At 35.8% G+C, this 26,575-nt stretch overlaps 1 protein-coding gene across 1 annotated transcript in view; it reads left to right on the top strand.

Annotated features, from left to right (window-relative positions):
• Positions 1–26,575, top strand: part of POLQ (DNA polymerase theta) — a 114,547-nt gene that overhangs the window by 71,547 nt on the left and 16,425 nt on the right. The window contains exons 19-25 of the mRNA XM_030857808.2: positions 2,642–2,882; positions 9,122–9,315; positions 12,844–12,981; positions 14,221–14,395; positions 16,906–17,032; positions 17,605–17,726; positions 25,104–25,288. Of these exons, the coding sequence (XP_030713668.2) occupies positions 2,642–2,882; positions 9,122–9,315; positions 12,844–12,981; positions 14,221–14,395; positions 16,906–17,032; positions 17,605–17,726; positions 25,104–25,288 (1,182 nt within the window). The remainder of the gene's footprint in view (positions 1–2,641; positions 2,883–9,121; positions 9,316–12,843; positions 12,982–14,220; positions 14,396–16,905; positions 17,033–17,604; positions 17,727–25,103; positions 25,289–26,575) is intronic.

Here is a 26,575-nt window from a genome sequence, read left to right as displayed (position 1 = left end):
GTATTTTAGAGTAGTCACTTCTTTGTCCAATAACTTCATCCACCCAGAACAGATTATTATGCACCAAATGCCTCTGTGTAGATAAAACCAGAGATGTCACACATTCCAAGCACTAAAGTTCACATCTTTCTTCAGAGACTTAAACAATTTTCATTTTGGTCATAAGTTCTAAATTTTCTGTCTCATAGTAAATTAGAATGAAAGGAGAACTGTCAGATTTAGATATATGATAGCAGGGTGTTTCAAATATCCATGAGGATAGAGGCAGAAAATAGCAAAAGCATACAGATATAAGAGATCACAAAGCATAGTAGTTAGAGGCCATTAGCATAGGGACAAATGGCCTTACTAGCCCCTGAGAACTTTTCCATATAATAGCAAACTATGATATACTGTTCATAATGATGACTCTGAGTTATTAAGGAAAGAGTAACTTATGTTGTTGTAATATACACTTAACAGTATAATGCACTTTCAGAAGATATTTATTTACAGGATCATAGCCCTGAAAAGGGATATCGTTTTTTCCCTTCTGTTGAGACTGGATACATGAGGTGTGTGGAATATTAATTTTGAGTTGAGATATGATACTAATTGGTTGTTATTATCAATATGATCAATGATAATAGGATAATATTTTAGTTTCTTTAGCTTTTTTGGCAAAGATTTTTGAAGACAGTATCAGGTAAACTAATGATACTATTCTTTCCTATACTTCAGACCAGCCTTGGTTTATATGTGATAAATTTCATATAGTTCCTAAACTGACCTTTACTGGATATAAAAGGTTATCACCTAATTTTGATGTTCCAGAGCCCAAAATGAGAATAATGGTAATGTGAGCTTATTAAAACTGTAGTAGTATCCCAGATTTATATAACACCTTTGGCATAAACTATTTGAAATATTCCATACTTGGTTTTGTTAATCATCACATTTTTGGTGTAAGAAGAGAAGCTATTAATTTATAAAATTTCACTTTTATAAGAGACGTTTGCCAACTTTTACATCAGACTATCTTATTCAACACCCCTAAAAGGGTTCTGATCACCAATTTCTAATGGTGGGGGGGAGGGGGTTTCGCTGTATCTCCAACAGTTCTCTGGGTACCAGTTGGGTGTCCTACAATTCAGCTCAATTCTGTTACTATCTACCTGGAATGAGCATCAAATCCCATAAGTTAAGGGCTCAGTCCCACAAGCCCCCAACTTCAAACACCAGTTGCAAGCCCAGCTCGTTACTTGTGCTTCTGGTCAACCAGCTATAAATAAATCAGATTCCCACAACCCCCTCCTTGAGTTTGATTAATTTACTAGAGCGGCTAACAGAACTCAGGAAACCAGTTTACTCACTAAATTACTGGCTTATTACAAAGGATATTAAAGGATACAAGTCAACAGCCAGACGAAGAGATACATAGGGTGAAGTTTGTAAGAAGAGGTGTGGAGCTTCTGTTCTTTCTAGGCTTGCCACTCTCCCTGCATCTTCATGTGGTTACCAACCCAGAAGCTCTCTGAACCCTATCCTTTTGGGTTTTTATGGAGGCTTCATTACATAGGCATAATTGATCAAACCATTGGCCATTGGTGATCAATTATCCTCTGGCCCCTTCCCCTTCCCAGGAGTTTGAGGGGGTGGAACTGAAAGTTCCAGCCCTCCTATCACAGGGTTGATTACTGGTGGCAACCAGCCGCCATTCCTAGGTGACCTAGGGGCACTCCAAGTCACTGCATTAGCATAATTAAAGACACCTTTATCTGTGTTGGGAAGACCCAATTTATATTTCTTATTATAATTTACAATATCGCCCCCCCCACCCCATAAAACTACATTCTAGACCTATAAAAGAAGTAACCAAGTCATTTAGTAATTATTGAAATTATGAACAAGGCTTAGATTTCCTTATTCTAAATCCAATTTCGCTCTGCTAAAATCAAGTATTAGAAAATACAGGTCTTCTAGTCTCATAGGGAAGCTAACAGTAGCAGTCAAATCACTAGTTGGATGGTCATGGTGACAGGTCCTCATCCTTGAGAGAAATTCTGTAGGCATTCTAAAACACTGGATATGAACTTGTAATGGCGAAATATTTATGTCTCACTTCTTCCAATATTGAATAAGCCACTTAACTGTACAATTAAATATGCTTAAAATAGTATGTTTTATATTATGTGACTTACCGCAATAAAAAAATTTTTTTTAATTAAATAAACCTAAAACTATATAGGCCCATCTTTGTTATAGTAGTAGGAAAGCCAAAATTAGCCTTAGTGGAGAAGAATCCAGCTGCATTTTCAGAAACATGACTTTTGTTAGCTGAAAGGCACTTGGTTTTCAAGCCTACTTCTGAAGTAGGTCAGGAGGAGCATTGCAGTAGTGGAAAAGTATAAATTTTCCTTCTTTGAAGGCTACCTTTGAAGGCTCTTATTGGTAAAAAATGAGTTATTTTTTATACCAATTATCCTTTCCTTATCCTGGTACAATTATCCTTTCCTTCTCCTCTCCTGGGAAGACCATTGAATAAGTATTAAGTGAAAACGAGTGAGATTAGAAATGAGCTTTCTTTTTTCCCCTTTTAATTTAAGGGTACAGAAATATCTTTGAAAAATCAAGAAAATATTCTGATTGTTATCTCACTCAGGTGGCATGCTGGTTACTAGATCCAGATTCCAAGGAGCCGACTCTTCATGGCATAGTTTCCCGTTTTCTTCCTCATGAGCTTCCACTCCTGGAAGAGATAGAGACTGGCCAAGGAACTCAAAGCCTAGGGCTGAACGTCACCACTGAGCATTCTGGGCGATACAGAGCATCTGTAGAGTCCATTCTCATCTTCAGCTCTATGAGTCAACTTAATTCTTTGTTGAAGAAGGAAAACCTTCAAGGTAAAAACACAGTTCCTGGCATTTTTACGATGTTATGAGACTGGGGATAGTTATGTATTTAGCCACTCTATCACAGGTGGATAAATTATACTTTTTATGCAGACCCTTTCTTTTGATTGTCTAGTGCAGGAATCAACAAATTTTTTTCTGTAAAAGGCCAGTGATGAATATTTTTGGTTTTGCAACCTAGACAGTCTCAATCACAAATATTTAACTCTGCCATCACAGCACGAAAGCAGCTATAGACAATATGAAAATGAGTGTTCCAGTAAATCTTTATTTACAAAAACAGACATCTGGCCCTAGTTTGACCGTAGTTTGCTGACCTTTGGCTCTGCTGTAATGAGGTGAATTAGTGGCATCTTCTTCATTTATTCCTAATTTTATATTTGAATGTTATCAAATGGTTTTTATTCACACTTAGAATATATCTTTTATGGATTTAAAAAAATGAACTGTTTTCTTTTTAGAGCTATTAACAGTTATTTTTTTCAGCCAAGGGTGTTTATGTGAATCTTTTTTTTCCCTTGTGACAAATAGCATGAATTTATTGTGCAGGCTGCTGGCCCAGATTGAGTACCTTGACTTTGGAGAGCATAATATATGTTCATGGTGAAAATGAGAAAGTGGAACAAAGTTGGCTTCATTGTGAGGAGATATAAACTGTGGATTTACTGGCTGATTAATAAATACTAGAAACAGCAGACTGGTGAATTCACAGAGACCAGGGCTTGAATCTGTATTATTTATTTGTGAGGGACCTTGGGCAAGCTATGTTAACTCTCTAAGTCTGGTTCTTATTTTGTAAGTATTAAATGAGACAGAGAACTTAGTGCAGTGTTTGCAACAGAGCAGGCGCTTATTATTGTATTCCTTGATGATTATTATTACTGCTAGCACAAACCCTCTGTGCTGGTAATAAAGTTCTCCCCAACATCCCTGGGGTAGAATATACAGAAGACCAGACTGACTTATTTGCTCACAGGAGACTTGCTTAAGTGATGTTAATTAGTAGCTCTTCAACAGGCATTGTAGTATTTCAGACAGCTTCTTTAAGCCAATCTAGGCAGGCCAAGGAGTGGGAGTATGCAGCACACATACCTCAGCTACTTTACAATAATGCTGAATGAACATAGCTCATTCCCTCTTAGTCTGACTAGTCTGCTCCTAGGATAGGCATCCTGGGTAGTCTGTATAGTTTCTAGACACTGACATTTGACGATGGTGATATGAATTAGTCTGTAACTTTTTAGATATTTGTTACCCATTATCAGATTTGTAAGTTTTCAGTCTGATTGGGAGGGGATGGTTCCACTATTTAAAGACAGTTTTTCACCTATAAAAAAAAGAAGACTGACTTTCCTTTCCAGAAAAGCACAAGAAACCCTCTAGATTTGTAATTTTTAACTTTCACAATTTCTTTCTATGTGCCTTGAAAGCTTTTTTTTTCCCTGCAGATTCAAAAGTGGGTGACCACGAGGTGTTAAATGCATTCTTGTACAGTGTTAAATATTTCTTATTCACAGAATCCATAGAATTGAAGTACATTGAGATAAGGGAGGTTTTTGGAGAGAATGTGGACAGCTATCAAATTTTATTTGAAAATAATTATTTCAGGATGTGCTTGTTAATTTTAATGGGCCTCCAGAATCTTCATCTTTTTCTTTTCTCATCTTCTTGCCTGTTGGAGAGGTGTGTTCTAGCTGACTTTCTCCCCATAGAGAGCTGATTTTTGTTTGGGTATGAATTAATACTAATAGTACAATGTGTCTTTGCTTAATTTGAACCAGGACAAAGTATCCTGTCCTCTTCACATTGATCAATTAGGTCCTTTCTAGATAGTTTGAACATAGATTAGATGATTTTCTAGGTATGGAGTGAGTTGGTTTCTCTCTTTTTCAAAGGACCTCAGCTGCACAGATTTATATTAGTCATAATCTTTCTTTCATGAGCACTATCATCATTGGTCCATGTATGGTCCTCTTATTATTCACCATTATTTTAATAATATAATGATAACTGTTAACTCACATTCATAACTTAGACATTTGTCTACCTTTGTGCTCCTCCTTCCTTGTACATCCCAAGTTTTATGTTTATCATTCCCTTATTTTCTTATTTAAATTTTATTTTTAATTAAAAATTTTAGCATATATATGTCTGAGTCCAAACAATGTATTATTTGGTTTTGCTTGTTTTTGAACTTTACAAAACATCTGTCACACTATGTCTTGTTTTACTTGCTCTGCATCATGTTAGTAAGTTTCCTGCATATTATTGCAAGTATGTGTAGTTTATTGATTTTCACTGCTCTGTAATATATCACTGTGTTTTGTGTGTGTGTGTGTGTGTGTGTGTGTGTGTGTGTGCACCAAAATGTATTTATCCATTTTCCTCTTGGTGAATGCTCAGGTTGTTTCTAGTTTTGTTTTATTTTGTTTTTTTGTTCTGCTATAACAGGTATTTCTGTATAAATATTCTTATAAATTTACATGTCTCCTGCTATACTGGGCAAGAATTTCTTTTGCATGTAGAATTGCTCCGTCTTGGAAATGGGAATATTCAACTGTACAAGATTATGTTAAATTGTTTTCCAGAATGGTTGTATAAAGTTTGTTCTTTAAACAGCAATGTGAAAGAAATCTTGCTGATTACGTTGTCTCTACTTTGCCAAGTCATTGGTTGTAAAATGACTGTAATTTTTCTTTCTTGTGCTTTGTTTTTGGTAAGAGAGTTACTCTAGTTTCATGGAATGCGTTGATGAATATAGCCTCTTTTTGTTCTGGAGGAGTTTATGTATCGTAGGAATGATGTGTTCTTTAAAAGTTCGGTAGAATTTGCCTGTAAACTCTCTTTATGGAAATATTTTTAACTACTACTTTGACTTCTTTAATAACGGTAAGATTATTCAGTTATATCTTTTGATTATGTTTTGGTAAGCTATATATATTTTTAAGAATTTATCTAAAGGTATTGCTGATTTTTTATATCTCTGGTTTATCTGTTATGTCGTCTTTTTCTTTCATAATACTATTGTTTAATCTCACTAGAAGTTTATCCAATTTTTCAGTCTTTTTAAAGAACCAACTTTTGCCTTTGATCTTTCCTGTTGTTTTTGTTTTCTATTTCATTGATTTCTGTGAACATTTATGTAATCTCTTTTCTTCTAGTTCCCCTGACTTTATTTGCAGTCCTTTTTCTAAATTCTTAAGTTTGACACTAAACTCATTATTTTTAAAATCATGTTTTTCTTTTCTAATATAAGTACTTAAGGCTATAAATTTTCCTCAGAGTTCTACTTTCATTATATCTTACAAGTTTGACATATATTGTTTTCATTGTTTTATCCTAAATATTTAACATTTCCTGGTATACCTCTTAGACTTATAAATTATAAGAAGATTGTTTTTAATTCTCAAATAGTTGGAAACTTTTATTTCATATTTTCATTATTACCTTCAATCTTTATTGTGTTGTAGCTAGAGAACATGTTTGTATAATACCCATTCTTTGAAGTCTTTTGATAATTGTTTTATAACCTAAAACTTGAACTATTGTGTAAATGTTCTGTGTGCATATAAAATAATATGTATTCTAATTCTGGATGCAGAATTTCATAAATGTCTGTTAATTCAATGTTGTTGTTTAAATCTTCTATATCTGATTTTCCCTGTAGTTCAGGTAATTTTATATGTTTTGAGACAATTTTATTAGGTGCATACAGGTTTAAAATTGATGTATTTTCCTGGTGCATTAAACCTATCATTATGTTGTGACTAGCTTTTCCACTAATATGATTTTTACTCTTAATCTATTTTTTGGAATGAATATGGCAGCATCAACTTTCTTTTGATTAATACTTGCCTCATATATATATCTTTTCTTTTCTTTTTTTTTTTTTTGCGGTACGTGAGCCTCTCACTGCTGTGGCCTCTCCCTCTGCGGAGCACAGGCTCCGGACGCCCAGGCCCAGCGGCCATGGCTCACGGGCCCAGCCGCTCCGTGGCATGTGGGATCCTCCCGGACCGGGACATGAACCCGCATCCCCTGCATCGGCAGGCGGACTCTCAACCACTGTGCCACCAGGGAAGCCCCTCATATATCTTTTTTTCTACCCCTTTAAACCTTCTAGATCCTTACTTTTTAGATGTCTTATAAACAAAGTATAGCTTATTTCTTCTTCAAACTATCAGTTTTTTTTTACAAATTTAGCAATTTATTATGATGATTGATGTGTTTCTATTCATTGTGATTATTGACATATTTACACTTTCCTGTTTTGTTTCTGTTCATCTTGTTTGATTTTGTAGATAGTTCATTCGTAGCTGTGCTCCGTTCTAATGATTCCATACCTGCAATTCTTAGGGATCTAAATCTGTCATTTGTTGTTTCTGTTGAGTCCAGTTCATACATCTTTGCTATCTTATATTTTTTATAATCTTTGTGAAATCATACAAGATTTGATTAGTAGAGCCCTGCAGGGCTTATTTGGGGGAAGTCTTCCTCTAGAAAGGCTATGCTCTGGCTTCTGCTTGTTACTAAACTAAACTTCATCCAAGGCCTACATTAGCTTTTCTCGAGAGTTTTGGTTCAGAACAGAAGTCTGATAATCAGCTTCTCCTCCTATTGCTACTCCAAAAATCTATTATTCCCTCAACCTTTTTGCAGTAGGACTCCATTCCCATTGCAGCCCTGTTTCTTCCTACTGTCTGTGAATCCAGGCTGGCTTCCTACCACTCTTGACTCTTCTTTTTCTGACCCTAGTTCCTTATTTCTCTGGTCCCACATCACATGAATTTCTGCTCTGGTTCCAAGTCTCCAAAGCCAGGCTCTGACTGCCCAGTATGTTCTGACTATTAGAGGCCAGTAGCTCTCAATTGTTTGCTTTTGGGGGTGGTTACAGGTGTCCTTTGGGATTTCGCCTGCTGATTGAGACCAAGAGTGCCTTAAAGAATATGTGGGGGCTTCCCCGGTGGTGCAGTGGTTGAGAATCCGCCTGCCAATGCAGGGGACACGGGTTCGATCCCTGGCCCGGGAAGATCCCACATGCTGCGGAGCAACTAAGCTCATGTGCCACAACTACTGAGCCTGTGCTCTAGAGCCCATGAGCCACAACTACTGAGCCCGCGTGCCACAACTACTGAAGCCCACATGCCTAGAGCCCGTGCTGCACAATGAGAGAAGCCACTGCAATGAGAAGCCCGTGCACCGCAATGAAGAGAGCAGCCCCCGTTCGCCGCAACTAGAGAAAGCCTGCGTACAACAATGAAGACCCAACACGGCCAAAAAAAAAAAAAAAAAAAAAAGTGTGTATGTGGAGCTGGGGAAGGCAGGCCAGGGTTACACAGAGTCCTAGTGAGCCATAGTACTGGAGCAGAAATCTTTGTTATGGATTTTTTTCTTAATAATTTTAGGATAGCATTTCCCACAGAGTGTTCTATGGACACTTACTTTTCACAATGTTAATAAATATTACACAGATAAAGGGTTTTATGGTCAAATGATTTCAGACTTTTGGTTAAAACAAAATTAAATAGTTGTCTTTGTTCATTTCTACTCAGAGCCTTTAATATATTAACAGGCATCATGAACATCTAAGAGTAATTTATAAATGATGAAACTCATAGTATACAGTGTCTCTCAATCCCAGCCTTTTATAGAGTATTTTTGAGACTAATATTCTAAAGAACATACTGGGAAAACTGATTTAGAGTGACTATTCTGTTGAGAAATGTCAGCAGATAGAAAAATACTCTGATTCTTACTTCAGGAATCTTATTCTTTACTCTTAGAGCATTGGAAAATATAAAACCTTCATGTTTAGCTTTGTGCACGCCGGCATACCATGGGACCAAGAATACTGGAAAAAATTTTGGTGAATTAACCTTTTGTAGTCAGCTTAGCAAATTAGATTGGCTACCTTGTTCTTGCTAAGAGTAGAAGCAGAAACATCATCTTGGGAGAAATGCAATCTCTTATAATTCAGACTGTTCATAAGATTGCCTGTTTTACTCTGCATGGACACAGATAGTAATCCAATACTCAAGTGGAAAAGTGGAAAGTACTTTAATACCTTTCACTGATGGTTTGATAATGCTGCTCAAAAGACTGGATCTTGAAGGATAGCTTAGTAGCATCTCTGATTCTCCCAGAAAAATTCTATGTATGTTTAGGTACTCATGCTGATCTAGTCACTTAGCTGGTGAATTAATGTTTTTTGCTTTCTTTTTTTCTTCCAGATGTCTTCTGTAAAGTGGAGATGCCTTCCCAGTACTGCTTGGCCTTGCTAGAACTAAATGGAATCGGCTTTAGTACCGCAGAATGTGAAAGTCAGAAACACATAATGCAAGCCAAACTGGATGCAATTGAGACGCAGGCCTATCAACTAGCTGGCCATAGTTTTTCTTTCACCAGTTCAGATGACATCGCTGAGGTTGTATGATGGGAATAAAAAATTTAGAAAAGTCATTTTTAAAGCAAAAACGTGTGTGTGTGTGTGTGTGTGTGTGTGTGTGTGTGTGTTTCATAAGTGTGTTTACCTAAGTACCAAAGATCAGTAAAATAAAACAATCAGTTAACCAGAATACTTTGGAGATAGAATATTCTAACATCTCCTTTGTAAGTTTATACCTATATTTATGAATAGGAAGGTAGTAAAGAAGTATCCTAGAATGTGTGTTCCATAAGGAGATTTGCCTGGAACAGAAGGGGCACCCAGTAAATATTTTTTTATTTTAAAAAATTAACTACCACTATGAGATCCATAGTGGTAGTTGTATAACAGTGTAGGTGTTTCTCCATGAAGTTAGTAATTTCATGAACTCTCACTCCTTCTTCACTGCAAAATTAGATATTTTTCTTAGATGTTAGTGAAAAAGGGATTTTGGGAACGCTCTGCTTTTTTAAACCTACTAATATTTTTATCATCTTAGATAAATTTTGACATAGTTTACTCTTCCCCCCGCCGCCACCCCTCAAAAGTTGGTGTTCTCTTCCCTCCCCACACTCCATAAAGGGTGGTTGGGTTGTTTTAGAGGAGTTACTGATACAGGGTGGGTGCTTACTCTTGATATCTTTGAAGTTCTATTGTTATCTAGATGTGATTCAGTATTATAGTATATTGGTATTATAGACTTTAAATCCAGACTTCTTGGGTTTGAATGCTACCTGCTCTATTTATTAATTAACTCCATGACCTTGGACCACTTCATTAACTCTATATCTCAGTTTCTTCATCAGTAAAATACCTCATGTTAGAAATACCTCATAGAGTTGTGAGGAATAAGCAATAAATGTAAAACACTTAGAACAGTGCCTATCTCATAGTAAGTGTTGTATAAATATTATATAAAGGGCTTACAAATGCCCCCCCCCACTTTAGCCACAGTTATGCGTTTTTAAAAAATGAGGAACTTTGTTTCTCCTAATCACGTGGTACATTTGTATTGAATTCAGTGGTGTTTTTTGGGGTGTTTTAAAATACTTTCTTTTGATTTCTTTAGTCCACAAGTCCCCAAGCCAGAACCTAGCTCGCTACACCTAAAATTACATGGGGAACTTGTCAAAAATATAGAATCTCTGGATATCAGCACAAGTAGGCTTGGGGCAAAGGCAAGAACCAGTACTCTTGTGATTCAGATGGGTGCAAAGGCATGTGGGCCTTAGGCCTAGACCAAACTCTGGCCTAGAATAAAAGTCCTTTGATATTATTGACTTGTTCTTAGATCTTCATGTTAAAATGGAAGTTATATTAAAGGTAATCTAACATTTTCATACATTGATTATTTTATCCTTGGTGATTTTAAGTTGAATCTTTCAAATAGGCAAGATGTTACTAATCATCTAGAGCTGCAGTGTTCAATAAAGGAGTCACTAGCCACTTATCTCTGTTTCAGTTTAAATTAACTGAAATTAAATAAAATATATCAATTAAGTTCCTTAGTCATGCTAACCACATTACAAGTGTTCAATAGCCACAGGTGGCTAGTGGCCACTATATTGGACAATACAAATATAGAACAGTTTTATTATTGCAGAAAGTTCTTGGATGGCACTGGTCTTGAGAAGGTATCAGCAAAATATGACTTGCAGGCCAGATCTGGCCTGCCACCTGTTTTTGTAAATAAAGTTTTATTGGAACACAGCTATAGCTGTTCATGTACTTATTGCCTGTGGCTGTTTTCATTCTATAATGGCACAGTTGAAAAGGTGTGACAGACAGTAAAACAAAGCTAAAAATATTTACTGTCTGGCCCTTTGTAGAAAAAGTTTCTGACTCCTGGTCTAGAGGGAAGCATGGGTTAGTAGAAAGAAAAAGGACTTTAGAGTTAGAAGACTTTGGGTTCTAATTCTTAATTCTACTACATTTTGGGCATGCAACTTTGAGCAAGTTTCTCCAACTGTCTAAACTTTGCAGATTTGTCATAAAGTTGTTATAAGGATTGCATGTTAAAGCACCTAGCCTGATGGCTGGCACATAGGAAGTGCTTAATAAATATTAGTGTCTCTTGCTCCCATCCAGTTCAACTCCCTCAGTCACAGATGTGTTAGTTAAGACCTGAAGAGAGAATTTATGTGTGAAGTTTTTATAATTAATTCTGAAGGATTCACCAAAAATGGAAGCTTAAGATAAAACTTGAGATCTTTAAATTGTCTTAATTATGATAGGTCTTCCTTCCTGGGGTTGTCGATTTATTGTTATTGTAATAATGTTTCATTTTTTCTATTCAGTTATTTTCTTCTCTCTTCTCTGCTGTCATTCATTTATATACTCTTTGATAAGTATATTAGAGTTGCCTGATTAAATACCAGCACTTGGTTAAATTTGAATTTCAGATGAACAGTGGACAATATTTTAGTATAAGTATGCTCCATGTCATTCAAATTTGGCTGGGCATCATGTAATTTTATTTGCTAAATATAGCAACCCCAATCCTTATGTGTGCATATGTTCATATCTATATAACACAGTCTTTGGGCAAGTTAGTTGTTAACATCCATAGTAAGCCTCAGTAATTTTCATGCCTAGGACCCCACTTATTCACACTACTTAAAACTAAAACCAGATTTTTGTTTCTGTCATCACCACTGTTCTAGGGAAACAGGTATATCTTTACTTCCACCCCTGGCCCAACTTGTAGAAAAAATTCTCATGCAAAGGGTTTCAATTTTTAGAATTATTATTGGGAAAATAATCCAAGGTTCAATAAATCTTACTGAAAGTATATAAATGAATGAGTAGAAAGAGTAGATAGTGTTCTGAATTGCCTAAATTGGAACCCCTCTAACAAGAACTAGTGAGTTTAAGGTATACATGGGATCTTCCCTCTGACCCGCAGCCTGGATCCCTGTTCCGTGTAAGCCTAGTTTCTTCAGTGGGTGCTTACTGGCCACTCTCTAACTTTCATTATTGCTGCATTGGATCAATCACCTTCTCCTGGCTTTTTGCCCAGGGCCTCTCAGGGTCTAGCCTTGTGGTAGTGGAATTAGATGGCTTTTGGGGCCCCTTCCTACTTTAGTGTTCTCTGAGTTTTGTGATCACACAATAGCCACGAAGCCTCCCATGTTTATCCTTTATGGGGCTTAAATGATCAAGCAGCCGCATTGGTCACCACATCAAGCAGTATTTAGGTGAGCTTATAATCAGAGCAACCTAAAGTCGCAATGCCAATAGTTTGTCAGTTGTTCAGCACAGAATATACATTCTTGTATTCTTGACTGTTTAAGAGCCTGGTGTTACTGTTAATCTAAGACTGACTAAATTAGGGTATGGACAGCCTACTTGATGTAAGATTTTATTGCCATTATTTATTAAATGTGATAATTCCAAATTGTCCAAAAATATTCTTACAATCCATGTTGAAATGTATAGAATCTTTTCTCGAATAACTTTTTAAAATGTTTTCTGAATGATAATACTTGTGATTTGATTCTTGACTAAAGAAGCATTAATTTCTTGCAGGTTTTATTTTTGGAATTGAAGTTGCCACCAAATGGAGAGAGAAAACACCAAGGCAGCAAGAAAACTTTGGGTTCTACCAGAAGAGGGAATGATGATGGATGGAAGCTAAGGCTGGGAAAACAGTTCAGCACTAGTAAGGTGCTCTTTGGGGCAGTCACAGGGCAGAATCTGAACTACTTTTAGCATTTTGGTGTCCTGAAAGAATGCTGATGAAATCAAGATCCAATGTAGTACACCATTTGAACTTATCCAGACAAAAACAAATTGGTTTTTTGTTCAGCTGCCCACAAACACTATGGAAACATTCCAGCATGGAAAATCTGGATCATAATCTGAGTTAGCAATTGTGTCCTTCCTATCATTAAAACAGTGTAAAGGTTTGTAAATTCAGACCTATATAGACATTAATTATTGATATGCACTACTCTTGGACTTCTAGTATAATATAATTTCTGTCGTTATATGAACATGAACAGAAAGGTATGGAAGAATTTAAAAAATAAAAAGACAGTCAATATAAATAAAATTTTGTTTTTTTCAATTTCAGAGCAAAATAGTAAGTTTTCCATGCATTTGTTTTGAGAATCTAATCTGTTAATTTCAAAGTCAAATTGAATCACAACCCTTGGAAACTGTATACATGGGACAAAAGAGAGAAAGCCTTAATTTTACATTTTTACTGAATGAATTATCAATGGAAAATAAGGATAGAAAGTACAGCCACAACAGCCATGGAGAGAGCAGTCCAAGTTGCCATTCTGTAGAATTTTGACCATAATATTATTAATTATGACTTGCCTGCCCCGGGGAAGTTTCCACAGCCTCATTCTGTAGCAAAACTTTTTATTTAATCGCATTGGCCCTTTTACCCTACAAGTTTTTGTTCCTTAAAGGTTCATTGAATGTCTGTAGCATGGACAATTCAAAGTTTTAAAAATAAATTTCCTTGATACAAAGACCATGAAAGTATTATGGCAAAAAGAAGGAAAAAAAAAAGACTGGGAAACTTACAATCACATGAGCAATGGAGGAGGAAAATATAAAGGAAAGAGATGGTGTAAACAATTGGGTGGGGTGTGGGGAAGCAGCTGTTTTACTAAGTTGACATCTCATTGATTTTTTTTTTTAATAGTAGATGTAAATTGACATTACTCAACATTAACATGTTTACATTTTATAATCTATAGTTATTATAGATTTATCATTATGGTGATTTCCAAAAAACCCAAATAGTAATTTTATAATAGTAAAGTTGAGTTTAGATACAGGAGTTATCAAATTTAGTTTTGAGATTATATTGTTTACTTAAAAGAGATTCTAGTTTGCTATGGAATTTGGACAAGAATCTGATCCTACTTTATTATAATTCTTTGGCAGGATGTTTTAAATAAATTAAGGGCATTACATCCTTTACCAGGCTTGATATTAGAGTGGAGAAGAATCACTAATGCTATTACCAAAGTGGTCTTTCCCCTGCAGCGGGAAAAACGTCTGAATCCTTTCCTTGGAATGGAAAGAATCTATCCTGTATCACAATCACACACTGCTACAGGTAATGAGAAATCTTAAATATGGATAATATCCAGTTTTGCAAAAAAAAATTCATATGTAATATTTGCTTATGTAATAAGCAAATAATAATATTTTAATATAATATAATAATAATAATATAATATTTGCATATGTAATATTTGCTTATGACGACCAAGGAATTCGAATGTTGATCATTGGGTTCAGTGAAGTTCTATAAACATTTATGAAACGCATACTACATCCAAAGCATAGGTGAATATCAGGTAGATAAAGAGATGAAATTTAGTAAGATAACAGTTCCTGCTTTCAAGTACTGTATAGAGTAACTTGGATGTCTGAGATTGGATGAGAGTATGGCCAGGAATTAAATATTTATTTGAGTCAGTGATCTTATCTAATTTCAGTCACAGCCCTATTCTGAATCTCTTAAGAGTCTCTCCAAGTTGAATCTAAGTAGGCCTGTGCAGTAATAAGGGAGTGTCTTACTTTACTCAATCGGAAAAGAAAGCTGTAGAGTCCTTTGCATGTCTTTTGGCCCTCTTGGGATCAGTATGCATGTAATCTCATGAAGAAAAAAAAGCATTCTTTTTCTAGGTAGTGCACAGCTTCACATATTTGTCAAATGCAATGTGCAGTGGAAGAAAGGGCAGCATTAACTCCTTCATAGAGGGGGCATTTTAGTTTGGTGGTATAGAATGTGGACTTTGATATCACATTTTCACAAGGTTTGAATCTTGGTGCTGAGAATCTTTAGACAAGGTACTTAACCTTTCAGTACCCAAGTTTCCAAATGTATAAAACAAGATAATAACAGTCCTACCTCACTGGGTCATCCTGAGGATTAAATAGGTCAGTACATGTAAAGTGTTTAGAATGATGCGTGGTACATTATCAGTTGTTGCTGTTATTGAGGATGGGGGCACCGTGAGGAGCTGCTTTCCTCTTTGCTTGCTTAGTCTCTGTTCTAAACAATTCCTCTTCCTTCTCCCTATTTAGGTAACCTCTTGGTGCTTCTTGCCTATTTCTTGCCCTGTTTTAAGTTTCATTTTGAAACGTATGCTAATGTGTAAACTTATGTAAAATAAATCCTTGTTGGTGAAAAAAAATCAACCTAGAGTTTTCAAAGCTTTTGCACATTTATTTGTTGCTTATAAAGCAGAAAGTCATCAATTCCTTGTTGTTTTCCTGATTGTTTTTCATTATACTATGCCTACATTTAAAGAATATTTTAGAAATACAAGCTTACCTAAGTATAGTAAAGCCCTTTCATTATTAGAATTAATCTTCATGAAGCTATATTCATGTTTTGTAATTTACTTTTGCCATTTTATTTGTCTACCAGTGTTACCTCATTAATTCAAACACTAGGCCTGAATATTAAGTATTGATATTATCATAGAAGAGAAGACAGTGTGCTGAGGCAGAAAGAGACTTGGATTCTTTCCTGTGCTATTTGTTAGCTTTATAAAATTGATTAGGCCATTTAATGCTAATAAGTGTAATAATATCTACCATTAATTGAACACTAATTTTTGCTAAAATCAAAATAACGAGGATATAGTATCAGGAGTTTATTCAGAAAAACAGTATCTGAGATACTTAAGATCTCTGATTCATCTAAAGAAGATGGAATTACATACAGTAGCTAGTAGAGAGCCTGTTAGAATGAAGAGTGTCATAAAACAGAGGATTTTTTGGTCACTATATGTGTATGATAAAAACTGCAGTAGCAGTCAGTTACCCGAACTTTTTGAACAACGCCTGTGTGTTTTTGAAAAATTCATCCAATAAATAAATAAAATGTAAAATATTTGGGGGAAATTAAAGGCCATAAGCATTAAAACAAATAGCTTTCTGTTTCCTAGAAAATGTACTAGCCACCTGATTCTAGTTTCTAGTCATGTCAGTGCTACCTACCATTGATTCTTGTGATAAGTGATGAGGAGGAGGAGGAAAACTGGCCAGGTGATATCTAGAAAGTAACGTTCTAGTCACCATCTCTCACTACTACTCCATCTCCTGCATCCTGTGGCCTAACTCCTGTGGCCCCAGTTGTTCTGTTCAGCACTCAGTTGCTCTTCTGCTTCAGATCCTCTTTTCTGTATCTTGTTTGTTCCTGGCTTTTAAAGGCTTCGACAGTCATTTCTCCTAAGATCCATTTGATTTGTCTTTTACTCATTTGTATAACTGCTAGCATTTTATAGTGCTAACTTCTGGTACTCATTTTAGCATAGAAATAGTATGATTTATCATATTCTTATCATGGGATTGTTTCTGTAGAACGAAGTTAATTATAAAACACTGTATTGTAGCTGATTCATATATTCACTTATATCATGATTGGTCTTGTACTTGTTATTTTTAGACACATGAACATAATAAAGTGTATATCATTTAAATTTAGTTTAACAATAACAGAGCATGCATTTTTAGGATAATTCAGAAATGGTATTCGTGTTAAAGTAAATGTCAGATTTCCCCTCTTCCCTTCCCCCCCTAATTTTATGTCTTCATTCTGCTTGATTTTAGGACGAATAACCTTTATAGAACCAAATATTCAGAATGTACCAAGAGATTTTGAGATCAAAATGCCAACACTAGTAGAGGAAAGCCCACCTTCTCAAGCCCTAGGCAAAGGCCTACTTCCTATGGGCAGGTAGACTCTATTTCTCTTTATTTGGGTTAATATACTTCTGGGAGTATGAATGGCTCAAAAATAGCCTATTGGACAAATAATGAAATCAGTTTAATTTTCTGTTCCAGGCATACACATTTCTATTCTATTTCAAATCCTGAGTCTGTCTATAAAGAAGCTAGTTGATGGCAAAAAGCTGAAAATCTGGGTCACTAATTAAATCAACCAGCACTATATGCTTAAGTCAAAAACTAAAGGGACAAGTTTAGCAGTGTCTGGAACATCCCCCTTCCTGCCCTCTTCATATGCTCACAAAAGGAAGAAAAAGCACAGATCATTTATATTAGATATGGTCAATGAGATTTACTGAATTGAGTGAAGCAGTTTGTGGGAAAGGTTATTACAGAAATACCTTCCTGTTTAATTGAAGGTTTGCTGAACGAGGTCTAGTATATTTGTTAAGCTTTAAAGTGTGTTTCAAATAAGCTTTTTAAATTTCTTAGATGGAAATATTGACTTACTGAAAAACTCAGACCATTTTCATATATTTAAGACTGCTTCATGTCCAGCTGATGATGTTTTTCGCACAACAGAGGAGGAAAAAAGAAGGGTTGTGGCCTGAACCCCAGGCACCAGGCAAAGATGGAGGAGAGAGCCTCAGACAGAGGAATGCCGTTTTCAGTTAGCATGAGACATGCCTTTGTGCCTTTCCCAGGTAAGGTGACCGATGATAGTTTTTGAGCTTCTTTTTGCTGTGGGAATGGTTTTCAAAGCACTGATAAAGCCTGATTTATGAATAAGACTCAGAAGAATACATTAGTTTCTCCATCTTTCCTCTCTTTGGTGGAGCCTGTTTTTCCCCTTCATGTTGCCAGGTTTATAACAGTCAGTCATTATTGTCTTCATGATCTGCTCTGTGGGAAACCTCTGTGCTGTTTGCTCAGCATCCTGCTGAAATCATGTAATCCTGGGTCATTGCCTTTTTGCAAAATCCAGTGAATTTTGTTAGTTGTCATCCTCTTTGACTTCTCTATAGCATTTGTCACTCTGTTAACCCTCTCTTTCCTCAATTTCTCTCCCCCCCGACCTCTAAGGGCACAATTTTTTTTTTTTTGGTCTCTTTCTAACTTGTTTTGCTCTTTTGTTTCTTCTCCAGTTCTCCCCACTGCTGCTTCCTATTGCAGGGGGTAACCCTCAAGGCTATCTTACTTCTGTCTGACCTTTCCTCAGTACTCGTCATCAAAACATTTGGAAGTCATGATCTATCTCCCAGATCATCCCTATTATTTGTATACATATTTGCTCTTTTTGCCACCTGGCAGCTCTGGGTGAGTGCAGTTAACCAGCTGAATTTATTTGAATTCTGTCAGAAATTTATATTCCAAGGGTGAATTCAGGTCTATGATAGTATAACCCATTTGGCAGTTTTCAGCTTTGCTTTTTAAATATGAACTACCAGCATTTTACCATTGTAACTATATTTAAGTATTCAGTTCTGTGGCATTAAGTACATTCACATTGTGGTGCAGCCATTACCACCATCCATCTCCAGAACTTTTTATCATCCCCACCTGAAACTCTGTACCCATTAAATATAACTGTCCCCCTGGATTCCCACAGCACCTGGCAACCACCATTCTATTTTCTGTCCCTATAAATTTGACCACTCGAGATCATATAATATTTGTACTATTGTGCCTGGCTTATTTCACGTAGCATAATGTCTTCAGGGTTTATTCATGTTGTAGCAATTGTGTCAGAATTTCTTTCTTTTTTAAGGCCAAATAATATTTCATGATATTTATTTATTCTTACCTAAATAATAAAACTGTGTTTAACACAACAATATTTTATACTGATTTTGTTTAAAATTTTAAAATTAATTTAAATTAAATGTATATGGATTTAACCTGAAAATTTCTGCCATTTAAATGTACTGTTTAGTTAACTATCTAAAATAACTATTGATGGGGTTTATCCCAGGAATGCAAGGATTCTTCAATATATGCAAATCAATCAATGTGGTAAACCATATTAACAAATTGAAGGAGAAAAACCATATGATCATCTAAACAGATGCAGAAAAAGCTTTCGACAAAATTCAACACCAATTTATGATAAAAACCCTCCAGAAAGTAGACATAGAGGGAACTTACCTCAACATAATAAAGGCCATATATGACAAACCTACAGCCAACATCGTTCTCAGTGATGAAAAACTGAAAGCATTTCCACTAAGATCAGGAACAAGACAAGGTTGTCCACTCTCACCACTATTATTCAACATAGTTTTGGAAGTTTTAGCCACAGCAATCAGAGAAGAAAAAGAAAGAAAAGGAATCCAAATCGGGAAAGAAGATGTAAAGCTGTCACTGTTTGCAGATGACATGATACATAGAATCCTAAAGATGCCACCAGAAAACTACTAGAGCTAATCAATGAATTTGGTAAAGTAGTAGGATACAACGTTAATGCACAGAAATCTCTTGCATTCCTATACACTAATGATGAAAAATCTGGAAGAGAAATTAAGGAAACACTCCCATTTACCACTGCAACAAAAAGAATAAAATAGGAATAAACCTACCTAAGGAGGCAAAAGACCTGTATACAGTAAACTATAAGACACTGATGAAAGAAATTAAAGGTGATACAAATAGATGGAGAGATATACCATGTTCTTGGATTGGAAGAATCAACATTGTCAAAATGACTATACTACCCAAAACAATCTACAGATTCAGTGCAATCCCTATCAAACTACCAATGACATTTTTCACAGAACTAGAACAAAAAATCTCACAATTTGTATGAAAACACAAAAGACCCCAAATAGCCAAAGCAATTTTGAGAAAGAAAAATGGAGCTGGGGGAATCAGGCTCCCAGACTTCAGACTATACTACAAAGCTACAGTAATCAAGACCGTATGGTACTGGCACAAAAACAGAAATATAGATCAATGGAACAGGATAGAAAGCCCAGAGATAAACCCATGCACATATGGTCACCTTATCTTTGATAAAGGAGGCAGGAATGTACAGTGGAGAAAGGACACCCTCTTCAATAATTGGTGCTGGGAAAACTGGACAGGTACATATAAAAGTATGAGATTAGAACACTCCCTACCACCATACACAAAAATAAGCTCAAAATGGATTAAAGACCTAAATGTAAGGCCAGAAACTATCAAACTCTTAGAGGAAAACATAGGCAGAACACTCTATAACATAAATCACAGCAAGATCCTTTTTGACCCACCTCCTAGAGAAATGGAAATAAAAATAAACAAATGGGACCTAATAAAAATTAAAAGCTTTTGCACAGCAAAGGAAAGCATAAAGAAGACGAAAAGACAACCCTCAGAATGGGAGGAAATTGCAAATGAAGCAGCTGACGATGGATTAATCTCCAAAATTTGCAAGCAGCTCATGTAGCTCAATATCAAAAAAAATAAACAACCCAATCCAAAAATGAGCAGAAGACCTAAATAGACATTTTTCCAAAGAAGATATGCAGATTGCCAACAAACACATGAAAGGATGCTCAATATCATTAATCATTAGAGAAATGCAAATCAAAACTACAATGAGGTATCACCTCACACTGGTCAGAATGGCCATCATCAAGAAATCTACAAACAATAAATGCTGGAGAAAAGGTAACCCTCTTGCACTGTTGGTGGGATTGTAAACTGATACAACCACTATGGAGAACAGTATGGAGGTTCCTTAAAAAACTACAAATAGAACTACCATATGACCCAGCAATCCCACTACTGGGCATATACCCTGAGAAAACCATAATTCAAAAAGAGTCATGTACCACAATGTTCACTGCAGCTCTATTTACAGTAGCCAGGACATGGAAGCAACCTAAGTGTCCATCGACAGATGAATGGATAAAGAAGATGTGGCACATATATACAATGGAATATTATTCAGCCATAAAAAGAAATGAAATTGAGTTATTTGTAGTGAGGTGGATGGACTTAGAGTTTGTCATACAGAGTGAAGTAAGTCAGAAAGAGAAAAACAAATACCGTATGCTAACACATATATATGGAATCTAAAAAAAAAATGGTTCTGATGAACCTAGGGGCAGGACAAGAATAAAGATGCAAACATAGAGAATAGACTTGAGGACACGGGGAAGGGGAAGTGTAAGCTGGGATGAAGTGAGAGAGTGTCATGGACTTATATATACTACTAAATGTAAGATATGGGACTATATATGTATAGCTGATTCACTTTGTTATAAAGGAGAAATTAACACACCATTGTAAAGCAATTATACTCCAATAAAGATGTTAAAAAAATAAAATAATTCTTGATATATGGTTGGATTTAAGTCTATTGTCATTTGTATTTTGTTCTATCTGTTCTTTATTCTTTTTTAAAAACTGTAAGTGACTATTTTTGTTATTGTTTTATTTCCCCCATTTTTTTTTTTTTTTGCGGTATGCGGGCCTCTCACTGCTGTGGCCTCTCCCGTTGCAGAGCACAGACTCTGGATGCGCAGGTTCAGTGGCCATGGCTCACGGGCCTAGCCGCTCCGTGGCATGTGGGATCTTCCCGTACCGCGGCATGAACCCATGTCCCCTGCATTGGCAGGAGGACTCTCAACCACTGCGCCACCAGGGAAGCCCCTCTATTATCTTTTTAACTCTATATCTTAGATACTTCAGAGTTTACAATATGCATCACATCACAGTCTAGCTTCAAATAATTTTATACCACTTCATCCATAACGTAAGGAGTGTTTTTCCATTTCCCATTTTTTGTAATACGTTTAACTTCTATGATTATTATAAACTTTGCTATGTAGTTTTTTTTTTTGCTGTAAACAGTTATGACCTTTCAAAGAAATCAAGAAACAAAAGTGTCTTTTCTGTCTGTTTACTTTTTTACCCTTCCTGGCACTCTTTGTTCTTTGAAGTAGACTCAAGTTTCCATCTGTTATCAATTTTCTTTACCCAGAGTACTTCTTTAAGGTTTTTTTTGTAGTGCAGTTCTACTGACAGTGATTTCTCTTAGCATTTCCATGTCTAAATTTCTCTATTTTATCCTCACTTTTGTAAGATTTTTTTATTTGACATAGATTTATGGGTTTATAGTCCTTCTCTTTTAGCACTTTAAATATATATTTCCATTAGCTTATGGTTTGCATTATTTGTGATGAGAAGTACACCACTATTTTTCTTGCTATTCTTCCAAGCATAATATATTTTTTCCCAGGATGCTTTTTTGATTTTTTAAATTTGTTATTCAGTTTTAGCAATTTGATTTGGGTGTGAGTCTCTGGGTGGTTTTTTATGCTTTACTATTTCGGCTTTTGAGTTTGCTGAATTTCCTGAGTCCACTTAGGTTTTTTTTTCTTTCTTTTTCTTAATCTATGTGCTTATATTTTTCATTAAATTTGGAACATTTTCAACCATTATTTCTTATAATATTTTTGTCCATATTTTGCCCTTTTTTCCTATTACTCCAAATATACATGTGTAATACCACTTAGTATAGTCCCACAGATCACTGAAACTTTTTTTCTTTTCTTCTTTATTCCCCTCTCTTCATTTTTTTAAACTCTGTACTGCAATGGATATTTTCTACTGACTGTTTTAATGTTCACTGATCTTTTTTTCTACAGTGTCTAAATGCTGTTATATCCTTTTAGTGAACTTTGCATTTCAGATATTGTATTTTCAGTTTTAGAATTTTAAGTTTTTGTATAGTTTTCATTACTTTATTGTAATTCACTATTTGTTCCATCATTATTTTTATATGTCTTTAAATTCCTGAACATATTAAAATTCCATCATCTCTGTAATTTCTGAGTCATTTTTCTATTGACTGAATTTTCTCCTGGTCAGAGTTACATTTTCCTGGTTCTTCATATGTCTAGTATTTTTTTTATTGTATGCTGAACATTATGGTTACTACATTGTTAACTCTTTGGATTTTGTAGTCTTCATTTATAGCGTTTTCTTCTGGCAGGCAGTTAATTTACTTTCACATCAGCTTGATCATTTTGAGTCTTTTAAGCTTTGTGAGCAGACGTTTAGAGTAGCCTTTACTCTAGGGCTAGATTAACCATCATTGTAAGGTTTGGCCTTACTGCGGTCTCTACTTTGTGCTCAAGTTGTTCAGCAGGATTTCTCCACTCAGTCTGGTCAGAGCTTGAACATCTTTCAACATTCAAGAGTATGTTGTTCAAGTAGTTCAGCTGATAGCTGAACTTTGATAATAGCTATTTCTTTAGTGTTTGTTCTTTGTCTGGTTCTCTGAACTTTCTCCCTGCACAGTTTAGTATTTGGTCAAAAATCCAAAGGGATTACTGTGCATATTTCTGGTGATCCTTTTATGCAAAGTTCCTTTCTCTCCAAATTTCACAAGTTGTAGCAGCCTCAGCAGGCCCAAATTACACTTTCTTCTTCCAGCTCAGAGACCACAGTGCTTTGTTTCACCTCTTTCCCTGCGCTGCCTCCATTCAGAAACTTGAGACAGTTGCATGGCTCCTCTTATCTCCCCTCTCCTTCCCCTTTCTCAGGGATTGTAGTCCTGCATTGCCTATTGTCCAACATCTGAAAACTGTTATTTCATATAGTTTGTCCAGTTTTATTTTGTTTAGGGCAGAAAGGCCATAAAAGTTGTGGTCATTTGTTTCAAATCAGTATTTATATATTTTTGAATTGGTTATTCGTTCACATATTTCAGAAATCAAAATATTTAAAAGGTATATATTGAGAAACTTTGCTTCCTTCCCTGTCCTAGCTACCCTGTTATGTATAACTCTTATAGTTAATTACATATTTGAGTTTCTTATATATCCTTCCAGTATTTCTTTATACAGATACAAGCAAATATGAATATGTACTATTTTCTTCCTCTGTTCTTACACAAGCATAAGCATTCTGTATACACTGTTGTTTGCTTTGTTTTTTTGTTTAATATTTTTATGCTGAAGACTTGTGATTATCAGTAAAGAAATTTGAACGTAAGCCAGTTTAATTTGTATGCAGATAGTCTTTGCAGCAGCCTGTGGGCTTGTTTACTGAGTCACAGAGTTAAAAGCCTGTTTAATTTTGATGGATATTGTCAAATTGCCATCTAATGGGACACAGTTACCATTTACTTCCAAGTAACAATGTATGAGTGTTTTCTTTCTCCACAGCCTTGCCACAGAATGTGCCATCCAACCTCTGGATTTTTACAAGTAGAAAAGAATTGTTTCTTGTTATAGAGTTAATTTGCCTTTCTTTTATTGTGAATGAAGTTAAGCATTCTTTAATAGGTTTAAGATTCTTTTGTTTTTATTAGTTCTGTGAATTGCTTGTTTATATTTTGTTCTTGATTTATAGCACCTCTTTTATACAATATAGCAGTGAGTCCTTTGTGATATCAGTTGCAAATATTTTTCTACTTTTTCTTTAACTATGCTTTTGCTTGTTCTATTTTGTTTTTGCCATGCTTATCCAGTCATTCCTAGTCCATAGATAAATTATTTGAATCCTCTTAATTATTTGAATACTCTTTTTCACATACAGGCCACTTGACCTTTTTTTGTTGAGCAAGTTTATTTTCAAAGCAGAGCACACATTTCTCTCCATACCCCTTAAAATGTCAGCACACATTAGAAACCAGTTTCTTGATTCACTCATTCATTCATTCCTTCAACAACCATTTGTTAAGGACCTATTAGGTACCAGGAATTGTGCATTTCTGTAGAATGCAAAGGAAGATTATCTCCCATCCCTAATGGCTCAGTGTTACGTGGGAGAGGCATGAAAGAACCATTTTAGATTATGTATCAGTGCTATAGGAACACTGAGGAAAGCACTACCACAGTGGTTAACGGGCAGAGGTCAAGGGTGGCTTTACATATATTACATATCCTTGAAAGCTAAGCAAAAAATTTTTATATGTTACAGAGCTGAATTGCATCATATTAAGAGCAAGGTTTTAGCTTTTTTTGATTTGAGCTTTTTTACATGATCTCACGGTTGTATGTTGGAACTAAATTTCTGTCATCCTGCTCAGTGTTATAAAACTTAGTTTTGTCTTTGTACCGACTTTTCTAAAATCATTTCTGTTTCAGGTGGTTTAATATTAGCTGCTGATTACTCTCAACTTGAGCTGAGGATCTTAGCTCATTTATCCCACGATCATCGTCTCATTCAAGTACTAAACACTGGAGCTGATGTTTTCAGGAGTATTGCAGCTGAATGGAAGATGATTGAGCCAGAGTCTGTTGGGGATGATCTGAGGCAACAAGCAAAACAGGTGGTCTTTACTGAACATGTTTAACATAAATGAGGAGAATTTTTATGATTTAAAAAAAAATTTTTTAACTATCTCAATCATTTGTGGTTGAGGAGTGATTTCTCCCTCTTTGGATTTTTCACAACGTTCACCTGAGCCTGTCTCATGGTATTCATATTTTCCTTTGTAGAGTCAATAGAAAGAATCAGGTAGAGTTAGTCCGAGCCTACTTAGTTCTGGGAAATCTATATGCATTAGTGGTAGATATTGTGGTGGTGGTGGTAGATATTGTGTGTGTGTGTGTGTGTGTGTGTGTGTGTATTTTTAAAATCTCTTTCTAGTCTGTAAGCACACAAATATTTATCTTTTTATATTCACACGCATTGAGCCATGGTGCCTTTTATAGAAGGATGCTCTCTGAATGTTTGTTGAAAAATAAATATTGCTGAGCTGCGGATTATAATCAGTAACTATTAGCTTTTTGGTTATTTTAAGATTTATTTATTATTATTTTTTAAAATAGATTTTATTTATTTATTTTTGGCTGTGTTGGGTCTTTGTTGCTGCTCACGGGCTTTCTCTAGTTGCGGTGAGCGGGGGCTACTCTGTTGCGGTGCACGGACTTCTCATTGCAGAGGCTTCTCTTGTTGCGGAGCACGGGCTCTAGGCGCGCAGGCTTCAGTAGTTGTGGCACACTGGCTCTGTAGTTGTGGCTCACGGGCTCTAGAGCACAGGCTCGGTAGTTGTGGCGCACGGGCTTAGTTGCTCCGCGGCATGTGGGATCTTCACAGACCAGTGATCGAATCCGTGTCCCCTGTATTGGCAGGCAGATTCTTAACCACTGTGCCACCAGGGAAACCCAGCTTTTTAGTTTTTTGAGGCCATTAGTTAGCTAATCTGCCTGTAAAACTTCATACTGCCCTTGGACTTTTCACATGGGCCCATATTAGTTCCTACTCCTGGATGACTGTTGGGCACAGGGAAAATCAAAGGCCACATTCACACTGTTCCCTGGCCTAGATTAACAACTGATACTTGTTTATCACATGACCTGTGGGAAATCTGATGCCCTTTTCAAGAGAGCAGGATTGTTGGCTGAGGTAAAGGCACACCACCTCTAAGATCCTGCTTTACTAGTTTTACATTTGCACTTCTTGTTACTCACAGCTGTGATTCTTGACTGGCTCATTAGGCATGAAACACTTCCTCTCACCACTGCCTGTTTAGCACCAACACTTGTTTCTTCCACTATTTAGAAAGCCAGTTTTGTCTTCTCTATTTAATCCTCTCAGATTAAATCCTGCATTT

The sequence above is a fragment of the Globicephala melas genome, chromosome 4 (assembly GCF_963455315.2).
Source record: "Globicephala melas chromosome 4, mGloMel1.2, whole genome shotgun sequence".
Classification (NCBI taxonomy): Eukaryota; Metazoa; Chordata; class Mammalia; order Artiodactyla; family Delphinidae; genus Globicephala; species Globicephala melas.
The sequence above is the reverse complement of the archived record's forward strand: the minus strand, read 5'-3'. Positions and strand labels throughout refer to the sequence as shown.